This window comes from Fusarium redolens (genome assembly GCF_020744475.1).
Source record: "Fusarium redolens strain MPI-CAGE-AT-0023 chromosome Unknown BKA55scaffold_16, whole genome shotgun sequence".
Taxonomy (NCBI): Eukaryota; Fungi; Ascomycota; class Sordariomycetes; order Hypocreales; family Nectriaceae; genus Fusarium; species Fusarium redolens.
Window position 1 is genome coordinate 804,535 of NW_025763679.1, and position 17,911 is coordinate 822,445.

The following is a 17,911-nucleotide window of genomic DNA, read 5'->3' on the forward strand; positions in this document are numbered from 1 at the left end:
GCGGCGCTCAGCTCAGTGCCGCGTATAAGGTGAGACGCTTATTACACACGGCGGCTCAAAAATCCGAAGGAACCCGAGGGTATGGCACGTATACGAGTTTCGGGATTTAGAGGTAGTAGATTGGTTAATTGACGGCTAAGGGCCAGGCTAGATTTTCATGTCCCGTCTTATCTCCACTAAACAATTTCAACGACACCCCTAATGACTCAGCCTAACTAAACGCCCAGTTCTTCATCACTGAGATTGCATCTTATTCTAGCTAATGATGGGGATAATTATCTCTCATGTGGCTTAGGGCATCGCCGCATATGACCTTTGACCAACCATGGGCACATTGTCGAAGTTGCCTGGGTCTTGGCCAAGAGAATCCGATAGCGTCTGGTATCCAAAGATTGCACTCGGGTGACGCACCGTAAAGATGACTGCGACGATAATCATAAGCAGGGCATCGAGCGTATAAACATATATCTCCTTGGAAATCAATGAACCTGTATGGCCTTGAGCATATTCTATCATCCGAAAAACAGACCGCACCATGATAAGCGCGCTGGTAAGGTAGAGTACGACCATGAACACCTGCCATGGGGCACTAGTGCTCTGGGACCTGCTGGTCGGGCGGCGTCGTATGCGCATGTGAAAGATTGCCGTGACCACCATAAATCCGCCGAAAAATATGACCTGAATCGCGAGACCGACAATAATGATGGTGTTGCCGAGGTCTTGGCTTCCTTTGTCGCTGGCACTAGCGAGGAGCCCGCCACCTGATAATGTTAGTTAGGATAGTTTCAAAGGGCCCAGGGCTTTAGAACGCTATCGCACCTCCACCTTGTCCAAAGAACGAGAAAATGTCTCCCATCAAGAAGATCTTAGTAAGCAGTTTCACTCTGATCGGTGAGTGATGCTGTCCCTCAAGAAAACATATGAGCCGGCCCAATGCCATGTAAATTGAAGCTGCATAGAATGCAGGTCCGAGAAGGATAAACACGCTCTGCAAGATATAAGGCATGAGATCCCAGTTGGGGGTTTGTGTTGCCGAATATGCTCGGGCACCGTACCCAACTGTTTCCACTGTTCCACGTTGTTATTAGTTTTCTATCAATTTGCGGGTCAATAGGTAATGATAGTCGTACAGAGGCATCCTATACAGAAGGGAATAAACGACCATGTTTTCGTTTTGATAAGAAGTTGGAAGTGGCGAGCGGAAACAAGGCCGAAAAGAATGGTAAATAATATGGCTGCTGGAAGGGAGGGCTTATAAAGATACAGCTTGAATGCATCGGCGTCGGTGTCGGATGCCGAATCGGATGCCATGACAGATATCGATGAAGAAGGGAGCTGCCGAGTGGGATTATGCTGAGTAGATGGAAGATACTGACTACTGGTGAAATGGGATAAGTGAAGATGGTGAGAGATGGATGAAATATTATATCTTACAAATTATTGCAAATATCAGCTTTGAGTCGATCTCGAACGCGAGTACTATATAGACGGACAGTTTTACTTCGAGCAAGTCTCCGCAGACTTAGGGGAACCCAGGATGTGGATACTCAAGGGCCAGATATGAGCCCTTACAACCAAACTAGTCCAGAGTTTCAGATTTCTGGATGGATACGCGGCAGTGCATAAACGCGTACAGACTCGGGTCAGATTTTTGTTCAGCAAGTGAAATCCGCAAGCGTGTCTATTGTCCGAATTAAATTGCTACTGAGGAGGTATGTATCAAAATCTCGAGTCACTTCGAAGGTATTAACATATAAAAAATAGATATGTGCGAGACTGTACATAAAGTGACTTAAATTAACCTGTAACCTCTAATGCATAATACCTTAGCAGGCCATTAGACAAGTTATCGGACCATTCTAAATCAGTTTCCAAGCACTGTTCTAAGCGATTTCGGCAAGTATCAACTGATACCACAATCGTGCACCCATTGTACGATCTCTTTGCCCATGTGAAGAACCAACCTCTCATAGTGCGATCCGGTCTCAACGAAAATGCTACAATGCGCGCCAACTTCATCTGTGCCCTCCATGGAAATACGCACCCACGTGGGATCAGCCTCCGGCGGAAGAATGCAGAATGTGCGCCCCTCATCCGGTTTTACCACACCTTGCCTGTCCACTCCACCTTCGACAGTCAGTCGTTCTTTTGCAGATTTCCAGTGGCTTTCTGGAGAATCTTGAAATAGTGATAACAGATGTTGAAGGAACCCCACTAGGTATGAAAAGAGCGCGCGGAAGTAATGCAAAGGGTTGATAGACTGACGTAGTCTCAAGCGATGGCCGACAAGTTTGAATGCCTCGTTATTCTTCCGTTCCTGCAGGGACAGAATATCAGTGGTAGATTGCTTGTAGGGCTGTAGGCTCTCTACCTCAGTGCCCCAATTATCGGAATCTGGGTTGCTGCAAAGGTCACCTAACCTGTGATCTTTTCCTGCTTGCTCAAAGAAGCGCTGCTTGTCTGTATCCCTACCCCATGAAGGAATATTCGACCGCTGACAATACTGCCGTGGTGTGCAGGCAGTGAAGAAATTGAGAAATCGGATTCCTTGCCGCCTTCCGAGATCTCCTGATTGTGTAATATGCTTTTGGTATGCTGCAGGAAACTCATTAGAACCCTCTAGAGCTCGTAGTTCGTGGTACCTAACCCTCAATGTCCAGGGACGCCTCAGACAACGTCCATATGCCCAGTGGGAAGCAAAGTAGGCAATGATTTCACGTAGCCAGCCCTGGATGCCGCCGTTCCAAACAGACTGCATAAGTTCGGGCTCGGATGATAGTCTGCTCGGCCGCACTTGGTTGTCGTTGAAGAAGGAGGGATTGAAGCCCGCATCCACGAAATATGCGGATGAATTCGAGGGTAGAAGTCGAGATGAGGAGGAGTACTGCGACTCAAGCATGTCCGACTCACAAAATTGAGCCTTTGGTTCGATTTGTGTATTATTAGGGCGGAACAGAGATATGATGCCAGGCATGATAATGCCGGGGTTAAGACCTAAGAACGGACAGTCCAATGACATTGTGCCGATTATAGAATGGCGTTGCTGGTTAGCCAAACAGAGGGATTCTTTCTACGATCAAAATTAGTAAAGATTTGCACTTTAATGTAGTGAAGGAACTTACTAGCTGAGCAGCCTGAGCAGCCAAAAGGCCACCAAGGGAGTGTCCTACCAGAATGACATCTGTTTGAGAGTTCTCATGTGGCTGAAGCCAACGGCTGAAGTTTTCTACCGCGATATCCATGGAATTACGCGTTTCGTACTGTGGGTATATCTTGGAATAGACGACGTAGGTATCACCGACGGCTTGTTTGAGAAAGCTGTGGACATGAGAAGGGAACTGACCAAAAGACTCTTCACTCCCGCAAAACCCATGGATGTATATGACAAGTAACCTCCTCTTATCAGTCGCGAGGTCAGAAACATGGAAAGATTGAGGTAACGGTGTAGGTGAGGGTTCACCAGGCTCAGCGTAAGAAGCCATCTGGTTCAAGTTGAGTGCATCACTTAGCACAAGTCCAAGTCTCTAAGTTACCTAACTTATTGATGGTGGGTTCGTCGCGGAAGAAATAGCTAAACAACTTCACGCAAACATGAGGCTGATTCATTTTGTTAAAGGCATAGATCAGGAGTCGCGTCTGGCATAGTCCCTTGTACGCAGTGGGTTACGTTTGAACATGCGGCTTACCCCGAACCTAATTTAGAAACGCGATCTCCAGGGGCTTGCCCGTTTCAGAGGCTAGATAGATTAGCGCCAGCCTCGTATTTGCTCGCTATTTGACGTCGTCACAGATTCCAACGCGAGCTGGACCATGCTCGGTCGGGATTTTATGAAGTTGAGGGATGTAAGATACGCTCTCGGCCAAATCAAATATCCACAACACATTCAACATAACATAACTCGCGTTTCCAAACTAACTTGGTGCTTCCAGTACAGCGGAGACTCGATTCCAGCGCTCCTTCGCCCTGTAGTCTCCACGAAGCACCTGTTTTATAATCTTAACACATTTCCCCAATGTCTCGATACTGAGGCGCACCTTGACGTTGGGGCCATGTCGTAGCAAGCCCGGAAATGTGATTGCGAACCCATACGTGGCCAATCTGACTTCGCATTAATAATACGAACTTGTGCCAAGTCAACCCTGGTTCATGCGTTCAAGATACCTTCGACAGCTGAGGGACGACCTTAGTATGGAGACCACCTATAACCACAAGACCTATCATTCCCAACTGCAGGCTCATCGTCTTTCCTTCATCACTTCACTTCAGGTTGAAGCACTGTACCTGTAAGCAACAATGTTATTCCCCAGTGTCGCCGTCTCAGCCTGTACAGACGCCCTGATTGAGGCTCCTTTCCTTCCAGGTGCCGAGATCCTCTCTCTGGACGCATCGCCAGTCCTTAATTACACGCAGACTGCCTCGTCCGCATTCAACTTTAACCATCCCACAATTCAGGCAACTGGCGTCGACTTCTACAATGTCACCATCACCTATACGCACCCGGGTCAGGGAGACGAGGTGGGCGTCGAGACCTAGCTTCCACTGAGTACCTGAAATGGCCGCATCCAGTCCGTCGGTGGAGGGAGTTACGTCACTGGCCGCTTCTTCATCTCCTATCAGACGATGACTGGCGCCATTGCCGAGGGCTATGTCACGTCCAGCAAATCTTGAAGTCCTGGTTTGGCCTTTGCAATCTCAGTACTTTGCATCCACGTCCCATCGCATATACCTTGCGAGATATCTCATGAATTTCTTGTAGGGAATTTTTGAATTTAATAAATAATGACAGGATTTTAAAACAGTGAAAACTATCGTATCTACATTGACTCCTTCCACATTCAAATCATAGTGTGAGATGACATCGTAAGATCACGACTTTTAAATAGCATCGTCTTTGTCATCCCATTGTTCCCTGTCTTAGTTTGCCCTTTCCTACTACAGGAGTTCAATCGGAGAGAAATGGAAAAGGAACTGAGTTTCAGTTACTGTATGACACTAGGTTGTAGATGGATGATCTAGAGTTTGTAAACACTATCAATATCTCGGCAAGACAAACCTAGGAGATGAGCTACAAAGCGGGGGAAATAAGATCAGGCACGCCAGAATGGAGGATTAGCCGCCAGGAAAACTGTCTTGATTCCTTCCGACTTTCCCGGTTACTATGTGGCGGCATTGCGGTCAGAGGGGAGAGCGCGTTTCCTGATCCGCTAACTGCTTCGGTGAAAGGCAATGGCTCTTGGGTACGAGTACGATTGCTTTCCGCGCTCGCTCGAAACCTGGCTCGCTGACCACGGACAGTCCCAATTTACCCGCAAAGGGGGGGGGGGGCACTAAATCACTCGGATATTATCCCTTCTACCAATGCCTGGAAAGATGGCTGTGCAGACTAGACAGATGCTGATGATCAGTTCGTCAACAGGGTATATTTGACATCCTCCTCGCGACCACTTCCTATTATCCCTTCAGTGGCTCGTAACAGCCCTCTTCTCTATTGTCCACGATACCGTACCATGACTCTCTTAGTCTCCCTTCTCGTGTCGTCGCTCACCTTGGTGGGTGGGCGGACCATTTCCTATGCCCTTTCGACCCAACTCTGCCTGGATGGAACTCTGACCCAAGCTGTGTCTTCTTTTCAGAGTGGGACTCTACTTTCTTCTGTTCCACGTCATCCTTCATGGCCTATCCAGGGCTTCCAGTCTATGCCTCTAAGGACCTCATCAATTGGAGACATATCAGCAATGCCTTGATTAGACAGTCGCAAATCCCCGAGATGGACAGTCGTAGCATAGGACAACAAGATGGCCCCCATGCTCCAACTCTGAGATATCGCAACAAGCGCCTCTATCTGACAACCACTTACCTTCGTCTGGGCATCGGCCAGTACCCTGAGGTCAAGGTTGTAGTATATACTACCTCAAATCCATATGACTCTACATCTTGGAGCGGTCCGGTCATCATGCAGACCTCCGGGCTTGATCCCGACATATTCTGGGATGATGAAGGCCAAGCATATATGTCATATGCCACTGTTGGTCAAGCAATCAATATTTGTAATGGTACTGGCGGCCGAAATGCAGAGGGGCCTCACATCTACAAAAAGAACGGCTTCTACTATCTGATGATTTCGGAGGGCGGAACAGAACTCAACCACACTGTGACCGTATCTCGCTCAACAGAGGTTACTGGCCCGTACAACAGCTATTCTGAGAATCCAGTCCTAACAAACAAGGATACCAATAAGTATTTCCAGACGGTTGGGCATGCCGACTTGTTCAAAGATGACTCCGATAACTGGTGGGGAATGGCGTTGGCAACACGATCGGGACCTAAGTTCGAAATCTATCCGATGGGTAGGGAAACAGTGCTCTTTCCGGTCAATTGAAGAAAGGGAAAGTGGCCGGAGATGCAGCCTGTCCGAGGTCGTATGAAGGGCCCCCTTCCGCCCAAGTCCAAGAAGTTGCCGGGCTCTGGACCATTCTACAATGACGCAGAGCATATCGACTTTTCTAACGGAATCCCGCCTAACTTCGTCACCTGGCGGCCTCAGTGGCGTACTCCATCCCAGTTCCAGACTTCTCCGTAGGGGCATAAACGAACCCTTCGTATCACGCCGTCTCGCGCCAATCTTACAGGAGATAGCACCTTTGACCCGGATAATGACAGACTTGCCTTTGTTGCTCGGAAACAGACAAGCACGCTCTTTCGGTTTAGCGTCGACTTGCTCTTCTCACCAGATGTTTAAGGGGAAGAAGCTGGTGTCACGGTTTTCCTGACTCAGCTACAGCATATGAGTTTAGGCGTTGTCAATCTTGTTTCTTCCCGTGGCAAGCTCACCCCACACCTCCGCTTCCGGATCGAAGCATCTGGGAAACCAGGTATGGATGCGCCGAAGGCAAAGGTGGTTCCCATCCCGTCAGACTGGCAGGGCAGCCTCGTCCGCCTCACCGTCTCAACCCCTGATGATAAGTCATTTGTTTTCTCGGCCTCATGCGTTAAGGACGCATCTAAGACAATGGAGCTCGGTCGAGCCAGTGGAAAGATCGTCAGTGGTGGAAGCGGTCCTTTCGCAGGTAAGATCCCTACTACCTATTGCATAGAATCTCAGATTAAGCTAACTCCTGTAGGCGCTTTACTTGGAGTGTATGCCACTAGCAATGGTGGCAAAGGGAGCACGCCTGCCTACTTTAGTCGATGGACATATTTGCCTACAGCATAGAAAGTCGCTGAAGGTGACGAGATCTACGTGGGCAATAATTAGGATAAGAGGAAGGTATACTAAGCCGGTTTTCGACCACTAATTGGGCCGTTGCTTGGATTCGTGGGGATTCAAGTGAATGAAATCGATACGTTGAGTTAGATATTGTCGTGTGTCCTTCTTTTAGGTTCTGTCTTATAGATTGAGAACCTTGTGACGTTAGCTTATACGCAACATTGACCTGTCACATACCCGACCCTCATCGAGACTCCAAGGACCTGTAGTGCCTCATCTTACTTTAAGAATGACGAAACGTAGACAGGAGTTCACAAGGAACTCATGTAAAATGGAGCTAAAGATAAAACAACATGATGCGGCTCTAACCCGAGAGTAGCTGGAAGATTAAGGGTTTCACTGACAGATTGCCGCGCTTGTCTAAATAGTGAGCTAGATGTGTTATTTGCAGTTGATACCTGTGGCTGAGAGCTTATAATCACCACACAGAACTTAGTTAGCGCTTGTTTGTCTCTGTGCATCAGGTGGAGGAAGAGCATTGAAAAGGTCTGAAAAGAGTCAATTTGCAAGTCATACAGAATCTGATCAGCCACCCAAACTTAACCAGTCACTACTGCAGTAAGCACTTTCTTTGGTTTTCCACTCTGTTACCACCTCGTTGTAAGTTGTCTCCTGATACAATTCCACCCTAAGACAGATGTCTCAGTCTTGGCTCGGAGATCACGAGAACTGAATCCACCAGAAAAGGTAAAGGTACCCTCGGGGATGACCCATTGGCGAGTAGCCTCATCCCAGAAACTAAGGTCCCTTCTCTGGAGAGGGAGAACAACCCTCTTGGCCTCTCCAGCCTTGAGATGCACCTTTTCAAAACCCCTAAGAACTCGCACTTTGGTACCAGGTGGGGTTGCGTCTTGGGGGAACGACACATATAACTGAGGCACTGCATGTCCGTCCCTGTCACCAGTGTTGCGCACCTGAACGGATACCGCAGCTGCTTTCTCCCAAAGATCAATTCATCCTCCAGGTACCTTGCCTTTGGACTCATCTACATGAGTTCCAATACCGACAGCTACAACAACAGTGAGTTCTGTCGACATTTCAAAGGTGGTGTACGACAGGCCAAACCCGAACTCATACTGAGGCTCAATGTCCATGGCGTCAAAGTGTCGGTAATCTATAAATTGACCTTCTGTGTAATCAGCTGACCACTCATCAGGGTTGGTGGATGGCTCAGTTAGGTTGAAGACTGGTCCGCCATAGTCGCTCGTATTCTTGGGGATAGTGTATGGTAAACGGCCGGCGGGTTCCGCCTCACCCCAGAGAACATCCACGATAGAGTTACCGATTTCTTCTCCAGGGTACTGGGTTGACAGAATAGCCGTCACATTCTCGTTGTCAGCCCAGGGCATCAAGACTACACCTGGACCGTTGACAACAACAACAGTATTAGAGCACAAGGACGTAACGCTCTCGACGACCTTGGTGGCATTCCAATCAAGGTCCAGCGACTCTCTATCCCGGCCCTCTGCCGCAAATGCCTTTAGGAAGACCAGACAGACATCAGTGATCGGGTAGATGGACCTGAAATTGCCCTCAATGATGTCCTGATGTTCCAGAAGGACCTGGACCCGGCCACTCTGTTTTCGCACACGTTCTCGAATTGCGTCCAGCGGGGTGATAAGTTCGGTGTGGCGGACTATGCCAGAACCGCCACCCTGGTCGAGAGTGCCCATTTCATAGGATATAGACGCGTTCTCATAATCAAAATAGACGGATCCGATGGTTGGGTATGGTGCTCCATTTCCGAAGACACCGATGTCATTTTCGTTCTTCAGAGGCAGTGTTCCATTAGTATTCTTGAGCAGCACAGTGGCAGCGGCACCCAATTCCCGGATAACCTTGGCGTGATCGCCTCTAACATCGCGTGCAGGTACGGGCTTGATTGAGTACTGAGGGTTGTTGTAACCAAATTGATTGACACTGAGGGCAGTGGCGGAAGCAGGATCCAGGGCAGGGAAATCCTCATTCTGATGTAGAAAGAAGTATGGCGTCAGGACTCTCTCAGCCATATCATTGAGGCGACTTGCTGTCACATTGTCATCGTTGACCGCGTCGAGAAGGTGATCGCCAAAATACGAGGCACCATAGTCGGCGCTGACAGGTCCTGGCATCTCGAGGTCGAGCCCTGCGTTGGCGAAGGAGGCTGTGCCATGTGTCGCAAACCAGTCAGAAACGACGTATCCCGGAAATGCGAGGTCGTCCTTCAGTACCGAGAGCAAGTGATGGTTCGCACAGGAATAAGTTTGATTCACTCGGTTGTAGGAGCACATGACGCTGGCAGTACCGGCTTTAACAGCGTCAGCAAAAGGCCAAAGGTACATCTCATGTAATGTACGTTCGTCAATGTTGGAGCTCAGAGCATTGACGACGGTTCCATCCTCCTCAGTGGTCTTGGTGCGCTGTGTTTCCTGTTCGTTGCCAATGAAATGCTTCGAGCACGCTTGTACACCAACAGATTGTATACCAGAGACGGAAGCATGCATGGCGACGCCAGAGAGATAAGGGTCGGGGCCGAAACCCTCCCAGTTTCGCCCGCCAAGAGCACTACGGCCCATAGGACCACAGGATGGTCTGCCATTGAATTAGCACATTTATAACCTCGACCAGGTGAAAGTTGCAATGACTTACCCAAGAAATACGTGAGCACCTTTGGCCCTAAACTCTTCTCCAATGGCAACGGAACGTTCATAGATAAGGCGTTTATCCCAACTAGCAGCTGCAGTAAGGCCAGAGGAGAAGACGCTCACACCATCTGACCTGGCATATCCAGAAGGGCCATCGGAAAAGCATATTCCCTGGAATCCGAGCCTTTCGACTTTCCCAATTGTGCCAACACAAGCCGGTCCGTCTGTGCGATAGCCGCCGGTAGCGATGCCAATTTTCTCGGTCGTATTGAGCTGTAGTACAAAGGCAAAGGCTTGATCAGAAGCATCTTCCCAAGCTATCCCTAATGGTAAGTTACTTTGTACAAGTGAGAACCGAAACGGACAAAATCTCCATGCGCAGATACTTACAGGATGCTGGCCTCTGACTGAGCAGTCTAGCGGAAGACGAGAGCAATGCCTATAAGGCTAATCAACGCAGTTGGGACATACATTGTGCAACAGAGGATCTTAGTATGGGTTTTCTAAGTAGAAGAACCTCGAGAAGACGTCTGTTGCTTCCTCCTGTTGCTCTTGATATCTTCTGTTAGCCATCAATTCGTGTTAGTTATACCTTTTATACACCTAAGTCCATGTAGCTTCCTGCCCAAATACGCTTAAGGCGCGGGGTAAACAACCATCTGGATAAAGTACTATCCGAATTCCCTGGAATGTGATGATTTTACTTAACTTAATGTCACGGTAGGGGAGAGGGGGAGTATTTACATCCTCTCATGGTAAGGTCCCTTGGTAATTAAGTACAGTGTAGACTATACTTTTAATACTAATTTTACTTAATTCTTTCCTTATTTTAATAATGCTATAATGATACCTCAGAATAAGAAGTTGTATTATTTTAATAGTTAAAATGCTCCGAAGTATGGAGGATCTGAATACTTCCTACTCTTTACTGGACTGATGGAATTAACAGCTGGGGATAGCGTCGGTGCAACCTCGGTCATGTACAAGAACTACCCGCTTCTGGAGGCAGCTTTTTTAGTCCTTGGGGTAAATCAGAGTATTCAGAGAGTTTGGCCACAATATTATGACCTGAGCTTTACCCCGTGTTTCTATTTTAACGCTCTACTTGGCTTCGCTTAGATCTGGATCCACAGTTCGGGTTATTGGCATCTAAACGAGGTGTTTTAGCCATCGTAAGCGAGAGCCAGGGTTTTACGAATTGAGTCTCGTTTAGACAAATGAACATAATCCGAGGCCTTATACATTTGTCCTTGGTTGAAAAGCCCCCTCACTCATACTGTGTGGGTACGAGGCAGAACGACAGACAGTTACCGTAGTTGAGCATCTGAGCATCTAGACGGCGCCGGCGGCGTATATCCATCTAAAACAGGAACGCGAACCTTGTCGCGTGTCTATTGCAAACGGGTTTTTCGACCTTGTGAAAGTCTGCTTCAGAGGATATATTTCTTCAGGATACATCAACGACTTAGCTTGATTTCGAAGTGATGATTAATCCGGGGCTGCAATGTCAGAGGACGGGGGTCTGACTTCAAAATAACCAGAGGGGTAACATGTTCAAGATCTGATAGTATAATCCGCCTTGGCAAACTTGGATCTCAACGATAATAAATAACTTTGCTTTTCGATTATGTACAAGGAACTTTACTCTTGGTTGCAATTGGCGAGAGAGAAAGTACTTTGCCAACCTGCGCTACCTGATGTAATCGCAGAGACACCTAGACTACCCTACAGACACAGGGCTTACTGTAGATAATGGCAGGCAGGCGGTATCTATCTCAAGTTTTCAATATCCCCAGGCTCCTCTTGATGGCTTTTCATTAGAAGAAACAAGCTCATTTTTGGCTCTTGTTTGCCCAATGACGTCCGGTCGAGCCCTGGATGATCAAAGCCAAGTTTGAAGAGCACATGCTTGCCCCACCGATCTCCAAGACATTTATTTTCATTGGTGAACAATCAATGGCAGCCGAGGCGGGTCTCACGATGACAAGTACATACTGCCAGCCTTGAATTAGGCCGTCAAACAGGTATCTTTCGTCTTGCTGCGCAAAACCTAAGCGTAATACAGGAGCTCAGCACGAGTTTCTGCGCCACGAGAACGATCGACAAGCTTAATTGCCTCATCCACTGCACTGTAATAACGCTCCTGCATGGAAACCCAGGTTTTGGTGGCACTAGCTACGTAGTCGATACATCACTGTGGCGTAAGCTCTCCACTATGACCACCAAAAAGGCGAGAATGACAGGGCATCTGAGTTTTTAAGCGACAGAATTAGAGTACGGTCAAGGATCAAAACAATCGATAGATCTGGCAGGTCCAGGCACATGAAAGAAAGTAAATTGGTTGCATGTTAAAATGCATCGTCATAGATCTTGGATCGTAGTGAATTGTGCAAAAAATGACGAACGATGACAGCATTAGCCACATACGCTGCCAAGGACTGTGGCATGAGCTCATTGATCTGCCAGAGCTATTAAGAGAGAGCTCTACAGCTGATTTGAACGACAATCATTCTAGCATTTGACTTCAAATCTATTCAAACACCATTCAAGTCACTTTAAATCTCCACAGATTCACCATGGCATCTGAACTTCCTCCCAACGCCCTTGGCAAATTGGCCTCATCCGTCAAGAACATCGTAACTGGTGTTCCCCTGGAAGAACAAAACGAAACCAATGTGCCAGCCACCAAGCAAGTCGATAAGAGCCTTGAAAAGACAGTTGACGAGACCGTCGAGACTACTGATGACGCCACCATTCACAAGGAGAAGCAAGCTCCAGTTGTGCACGAAGACGTCAAGTCTCACGAGCATGAGAAGGTCGACACAGAAGTCGACCACGAGGTCCACCAAGACCATTACCATACCACTATTCAGCCTGTCAAGGACAAGAATGTTTTACCCACCAAGCATGTCTACAAGGAGAATGAAGTCGAAGAGGAGATAGATCATCGGGATAACAAGGCTAAGATGAAGGCCAAGGAGGAAGCCGCCAGGATCAAGAACGAGAAAAACGTTGAGGGCACTACTCATTCAAGAGAGTATGCTCCTACGAACGAACATGAGCACATTCACCAGTAAGTACTTCCTATCACCTTGCCCGTGTACTCGATTCTCACATACCGCTCCAGCCACCTCCATGAGAATATCCAGCCCGTGATCGAGAGAGAAACAGTTCAACAAAAGGTCATCCATACCACAAATCGCGTCCATGAGAAGGAGCAGCTCAACGACGAGCACCACGAGGCCACTGTCGCTCCCGCCATTTCAATGGACGAGTTCAAGAATGGTGGCGCCAAGGCTGGAACTACTACCACCAAGGACATCGAGATTCCAGTGTCCGGTGTCAAGGCCACAGCAAAGAAGAGGGAAGCTCTCACTGCAGACGTGGATGTTGAAGAAGCTCCCAAAGTTGGTAAGTCAATGCCACTCCCAAGCCAAGAGCCTGGGAAATAACAAATTACTTAGAATCAATCTAGTGAAAAGGAAGAGAGGATCTTCTTGTACCGTACTTGACTGTAAATGCTCATGTCATCGATGAATGAGGTATTGCTCAGAGGATTTTGTATTAATAGGACGGAGTTAGGATAGTTATGGATAGTACTTTGGTAGCGAATGGGCAATGCCTGACTGGAGCAAAGAATCCTCTGTCTGCGATGTGATATGTTTCTTTGGAATCCAACAGATGCACGAGACGCTTGGTGTAAGTATATCTGCATAGATTTTAACAAGTTCGTATTTAGATTGCTTGCGCATGTCTCATGAGTGCATCCAAGAAGCCAGGTTACTAATCAAGCCCTGCCCACCGTGCAGCCCCCTGGGATCACATAAGCCTTACATAGTTCCATGAATGAAGACTTGGCTTTGTAACCCAGCAGGGTGTCATGAATTCTTTCTACATAGATAACTGGGAGTATCTGTTTCTCGCCATGATTATCTAACACCCAGCACACTCATCTCGGTTGTCTTGAGCTTCCTATCCGAGGACAACTCTGCACTGAACACCACTTCCGTTAGCAATACAGCCCTTGTATGTGCCAGTCTCGCAGCCCTGTATCTCCCTCCAGAATCCACCAATGCATTGGACCTCTTCGTTGTTGAAACCTATGGCCTAGGCTGAAATGGAGAAAAATTGGTGATTATTACACCAGTTCGATCACATCAACAGGAGGCACGACGTCCATTTCCACTGCCACATGGGCTGTTTGTGCGACGAGTGTACGGTACTCCACCCTTGCCGCAGTCGTCACGGCGAGCCAACTTGTTTTCAGCGGGTGCGCTTGCTGCAGCCCAGAACGCAACGAGGATGATAGAGAGCTTCATATTAAACAGAGAGTTTGAGTAATGTATAGGAAGCTGTATGGATAAAAAGGTAATGATGAGGGTGGATGCGACTTTTGAGGGGGATTGATCAAGTTTAAATAATTTTTCTTTTCTTGAATTAGCCATTGCTAAGAAGAAACATCAATAAAGCAAAGGAATTCCAGTAGGGACTGAGTAAGAACGACCCTGTAACTTGACAGTTGAAGGAAGATCATTGTTGTGATCTGCAAGAATGCCATGGAATTAGATAATATTTCGGAGTAGTGAGAACCGGCGTCAGGTAGGATAGTATGATCTATACCGGACTCTAAGACTACTAACTCTACTCAATGGCCCGGCTGAATACACCGATGAGTTGCCTAATTATAGAACATGCGGGGTACACTGGAGTTATGGTTCTGCATAACTCTAGTCATCAACGGTTGAGGTTCTATCTTTAGAGTTATTAGCCGTTACGGACGCAGCTGGACTGAAACTTATCTCGCTCTTTGGCTCTCTGCTCCATAACTCTTGAGTTATTGACGGACAAGGCGAGACCATTACCATAATTCTGAACAGTACCCATGTGTGCCTCTTATCAGCGCCTAGGAGCCCCAAAGCTCTGTACCTCGCCTTTATTGACCCTATGAATTGCTTCTGTCCATACGATTACTGCGCTATCGGGTGACTGTCACCCCACGAGCTAATAGTATCATTTCCTTTTACATATAATGAGACTGTAACATGAAACTATTAGCTTGTATCGGAGCTTTTGGAATGATGTTCCCCGTCTTCATAAGTCATGGGAGTCCACCTGGCGGCGTACATCAGCTCTCTGGCAAACAGGGGCAGATCCTTTCGGATAATTAAACATCGAATCTCTGGTGCAGGAAGATCTTCATAATTATGCAGCCATCAAACCACAGATGAAATCTCGTATACAGGCGATGCAGTCCTATCGGTGTAAAACGTTGCCCAGCGGATCAACCGTGATTTCAAAATCTTACCTCAGACGAATGCGGGACCGGACTCACGATCGCTTTGTTAGTCTCCGCTCGAAATTCGAAGTCTAGTCCATTTTGCGCTCTTGAAAGATTGTTATAAATGAATTCTCAGTCCATGCTCAACACAGATGAGTAACGCTTGAATCTATTTCACACGAACTTCAGTCATTAAATTTAGTCAAAATGGTCAAGCTTGCTCTTACTAGCCTCGGTATCTTTATTAACGATGATATTGCTGGCATAGTTGTCAATAGAAATGCTGATACTGAAGCCACTTTTCCGTTTTCTTTGGAGTCATGGGCCTCTGCCATCGTCGTTGATCCGGAGGGTGCTCACTTGAGCCCCGATGAAGCTTTTGCCTTGACAGTTAACCAAGCTGCAAATGGTAAAGGTCATAACATCATGTATGAAACAACATAAGCTAAATTTTGTTGATGAGATCCGGGGAATTTGGAGAAGCGTGCTGTTCGTTGCAACACTATTGCTGGGACCAGTGCTTCCGTAAGTTGACTGTCATCTCATGGATCACAAGAAGGACCTTTGCAAGATGGAAACTGAATTTCTGATGTAATGGGTCGCTGACGCTGTCTGGTGCATTGACTTTCTCGCACGTAGGTCAGGACAACGTTGCGGCGTCCCCACTGGTGGTTGAAGCTCTTTCTGTCGCCACGGTTTAGCTACTATCCATGGTGTCAACAGCTTTCCTGTCTGGAAGGGAGGTACATCCTCTCCTTGGTATGTCAACTCTTCTGCAAAATACAAGTCCTTGCTAATTTCTGTCAGCGGTAATGTTGCTCGTTCTGCCGGGCGCATCATGGATAAATGCACTCGAGGTGGCACTGTTCGAGGGGTAAACACCGCCTATGGAAACGGATAGTTGAGTGTTCATATCCGCAGGCCTTGGGATAATGAGTTGGACGGTTTATTGCTTGTCGGTAGCAATCACACAAATTGTCATGTAGATGATATTGTTTTCTTATTCTTCGTTACTTAGGGTCTTACTCGCAATCCACAGTCTAAATAATGACCGCCAAGTAGATACTTAAGTATCTTCTACATAGTTTAGTAACATAAAGATGCTTCCATATTGGCTATGCCTTGCCTTTCTGGGTTGTTCTTCCTCGTAATAACAGACTGTTCAATAGCTCCTCTCAGTGCCTGTCTGGGAAAGCCAGGGCCTTTCATCAAACAAACCGCTATCTTGGTCAAGTTTGTGATGAGCAAGTTCAAACTGACCCGTACTCTCGGCGTATGTATCTGCGGTCGTGAATCTTTTGATGGGAAAAGGTTAACAAAACTCCAGCTATCTGGTTGCGCGCAGCTAGGTTCTAGGCGATTCCCCGACAGGATCGCTAAGGCACTCGAGTCCAGCTCGATGGTCTCTTTATCCACAAAGCAGGCACCGAGTGCCATAAGTTGCTTCTCAACACCAAGAACACTGAGGAACTGAGGGGCAGATGAGTCAACCATCGCAGCAGTCGTGGCATAATTCGCAAGATCGCTTCCAGAGAACTCTTGATCCCACCACCGCCCTCCCCACGGTAACTCTGCCAATGTCTGAAGCTCATGCTTGCCGGGGCCGAGGAGCCATCTCATTCTCAAGATCATTTCATCCCTTTCCCGGTAGCGAAGGGTCGATCCAAACATGCGACTTTCTTCTGATAGGGGGAGTGGTGCGTCGATCGATCTGCTGAGAACGAGGCAGCCAACTTTGAAGCATGAATATGTGAGACGACAAATGAAAGAATTGAGAGATAGGGGTGGTAATGAGGATGTCCACAAAAGAGGGCTGAGAGGTGCTGGGATAGTACATTGTGGGTAATTTGCTTGGGACAAAACTGTTGGAACTACTGGTAACTGTGCCATTTCATCTTCTACTTGAGGTATATGTATGGGAGGGTTATCTGTAAGGGGCATTGGGTAAATGACGGCTTCTTGTTGGTCCGGACCTATCATCGGATCGTCGGGGGTAGTGAGAATGGCAACATTCGGAGCTGAGCCAGTAGACTCACCTTCGCAGTCCTTGGGAGAATGACATTGGGTTTCAGTGACTTTCCTCCGAGCCTTACGAGTCTTGGGGTCCTGTTCAGGGTCTCCGGCTTCATTGGCCAATGTAAGGATATCGGCGATAACGCCTTGAATGCTGGCTATCATAGCAGGGCTCTGTTGAACGATATCCCGCTGTAAGAGCCCATCTGTAAAGTCTACCAAGACAGTGCTCATTTTCTCAATCACACCTTCAAGGTGCTTTATTCGGTTGCAGCGTGTCTCATCGACTTCTTGTTTCTTCTTACGAAACTTTAACTGGGCTGCCCTATTACGCGCTCGACGTTCCTAAGTCTCTTGTTAGGTGACTCGGCAGATTTGACGTAAGAGACCCGAATAAGCTTTTACCTTGGCCTCTGGGCTGGTTGAGCCATCTGAATTGTTGGAACGAGGAGACATGGCGACAAAGAGCTGCACGTTTGTACACTGGGATTGTTTTGGCCAGTTCAGAAAGAGAAATTATGATAAGCTGAGATAAAGTAGTTTAATTCTTGCATCGCACAATTCAATAAGATGATAACCTTAGAGGATGTAGACAGAAAGCCTTCAGGATGCAGGGCGTGAGGCGCAAAGCGCAAGGCATAAAATAATGTTTAGTGAAGGACGGGGAGATAATCTGGGCGATCGGACCTGTCACTGAGGAAAATGACATAAACTTGTCCGATTAGCCC

The 17,911-nt window shown here is 47.5% G+C and overlaps 8 protein-coding genes across 8 annotated transcripts; 4 read left to right on the top strand and 4 right to left on the bottom strand.

The window, feature by feature from the left end:
* Nucleotides 1-196: 196 nt before the first annotated feature.
* Nucleotides 197-1,311, bottom strand: BKA55DRAFT_708103 (RTA1 like protein-domain-containing protein; the record flags this gene model as incomplete). Its single annotated transcript, XM_046200728.1, has 3 exons — nucleotides 197-761; nucleotides 820-1,068; nucleotides 1,131-1,311. 3 exons carry the CDS (start codon nucleotides 1,309-1,311, stop codon nucleotides 292-294), a joined length of 900 nt encoding a protein of 299 aa, XP_046045137.1. The 3' UTR covers nucleotides 197-291.
* Nucleotides 1,312-1,903: 592 nt separating this feature from the next.
* On the bottom strand, nucleotides 1,904-3,482 carry BKA55DRAFT_543645 (uncharacterized protein; the record flags this gene model as incomplete). Its single annotated transcript, XM_046190615.1, has 2 exons — nucleotides 1,904-3,070; nucleotides 3,123-3,482. 2 exons carry the CDS (start codon nucleotides 3,480-3,482, stop codon nucleotides 1,904-1,906), a joined length of 1,527 nt encoding a protein of 508 aa, XP_046045138.1.
* Nucleotides 3,483-4,294: 812 nt separating this feature from the next.
* On the top strand, nucleotides 4,295-4,669 carry BKA55DRAFT_543646 (uncharacterized protein; the record flags this gene model as incomplete). Its single annotated transcript, XM_046190616.1, has 2 exons — nucleotides 4,295-4,516; nucleotides 4,568-4,669. 2 exons carry the CDS (start codon nucleotides 4,295-4,297, stop codon nucleotides 4,667-4,669), a joined length of 324 nt encoding a protein of 107 aa, XP_046045139.1.
* Nucleotides 4,670-5,672: 1,003 nt separating this feature from the next.
* BKA55DRAFT_694633 (glycosyl hydrolase) lies at nucleotides 5,673-7,214 on the top strand (the record flags this gene model as incomplete). The annotated part of the gene is made up of 5 exons (XM_046200064.1): nucleotides 5,673-6,328; nucleotides 6,383-6,577; nucleotides 6,638-6,734; nucleotides 6,783-7,068; nucleotides 7,123-7,214. 5 exons carry the CDS (start codon nucleotides 5,673-5,675, stop codon nucleotides 7,212-7,214), a joined length of 1,326 nt encoding a protein of 441 aa, XP_046045140.1.
* A 641-nt stretch (nucleotides 7,215-7,855) lies between these two features.
* Nucleotides 7,856-11,252, bottom strand: BKA55DRAFT_742007 (glycosyl hydrolase family 3 N terminal domain-containing protein; the record flags this gene model as incomplete). Its single annotated transcript, XM_046201495.1, has 4 exons — nucleotides 7,856-8,182; nucleotides 8,237-9,839; nucleotides 9,897-10,209; nucleotides 11,204-11,252. The coding sequence occupies 4 exons, from the start codon at nucleotides 11,250-11,252 to the stop codon at nucleotides 7,856-7,858; spliced, it is 2,292 nt and encodes a 763-aa protein (XP_046045141.1).
* Nucleotides 11,253-12,173: 921 nt separating this feature from the next.
* On the top strand, nucleotides 12,174-13,585 carry BKA55DRAFT_578944 (uncharacterized protein). The gene is made up of 3 exons (XM_046193781.1): nucleotides 12,174-12,965; nucleotides 13,020-13,303; nucleotides 13,357-13,585. Exons 1-3 carry the CDS (start codon nucleotides 12,469-12,471, stop codon nucleotides 13,365-13,367), a joined length of 792 nt encoding a protein of 263 aa, XP_046045142.1. The 5' UTR covers nucleotides 12,174-12,468; the 3' UTR covers nucleotides 13,368-13,585.
* Nucleotides 13,586-15,377: 1,792 nt separating this feature from the next.
* BKA55DRAFT_694636 (uncharacterized protein) lies at nucleotides 15,378-16,071 on the top strand (the record flags this gene model as incomplete). Its single annotated transcript, XM_046200065.1, has 2 exons — nucleotides 15,378-15,598; nucleotides 15,978-16,071. 2 exons carry the CDS (start codon nucleotides 15,378-15,380, stop codon nucleotides 16,069-16,071), a joined length of 315 nt encoding a protein of 104 aa, XP_046045143.1.
* A 74-nt stretch (nucleotides 16,072-16,145) lies between these two features.
* On the bottom strand, nucleotides 16,146-17,856 carry BKA55DRAFT_578945 (uncharacterized protein). The gene is made up of 2 exons (XM_046193782.1): nucleotides 17,589-17,856; nucleotides 16,146-17,528 (listed from the first exon to the last, which is right to left on the bottom strand). Exons 1-2 carry the CDS (start codon nucleotides 17,637-17,639, stop codon nucleotides 16,257-16,259), a joined length of 1,323 nt encoding a protein of 440 aa, XP_046045144.1. The 5' UTR covers nucleotides 17,640-17,856; the 3' UTR covers nucleotides 16,146-16,256.
* Nucleotides 17,857-17,911: the final 55 nt, after the last annotated feature.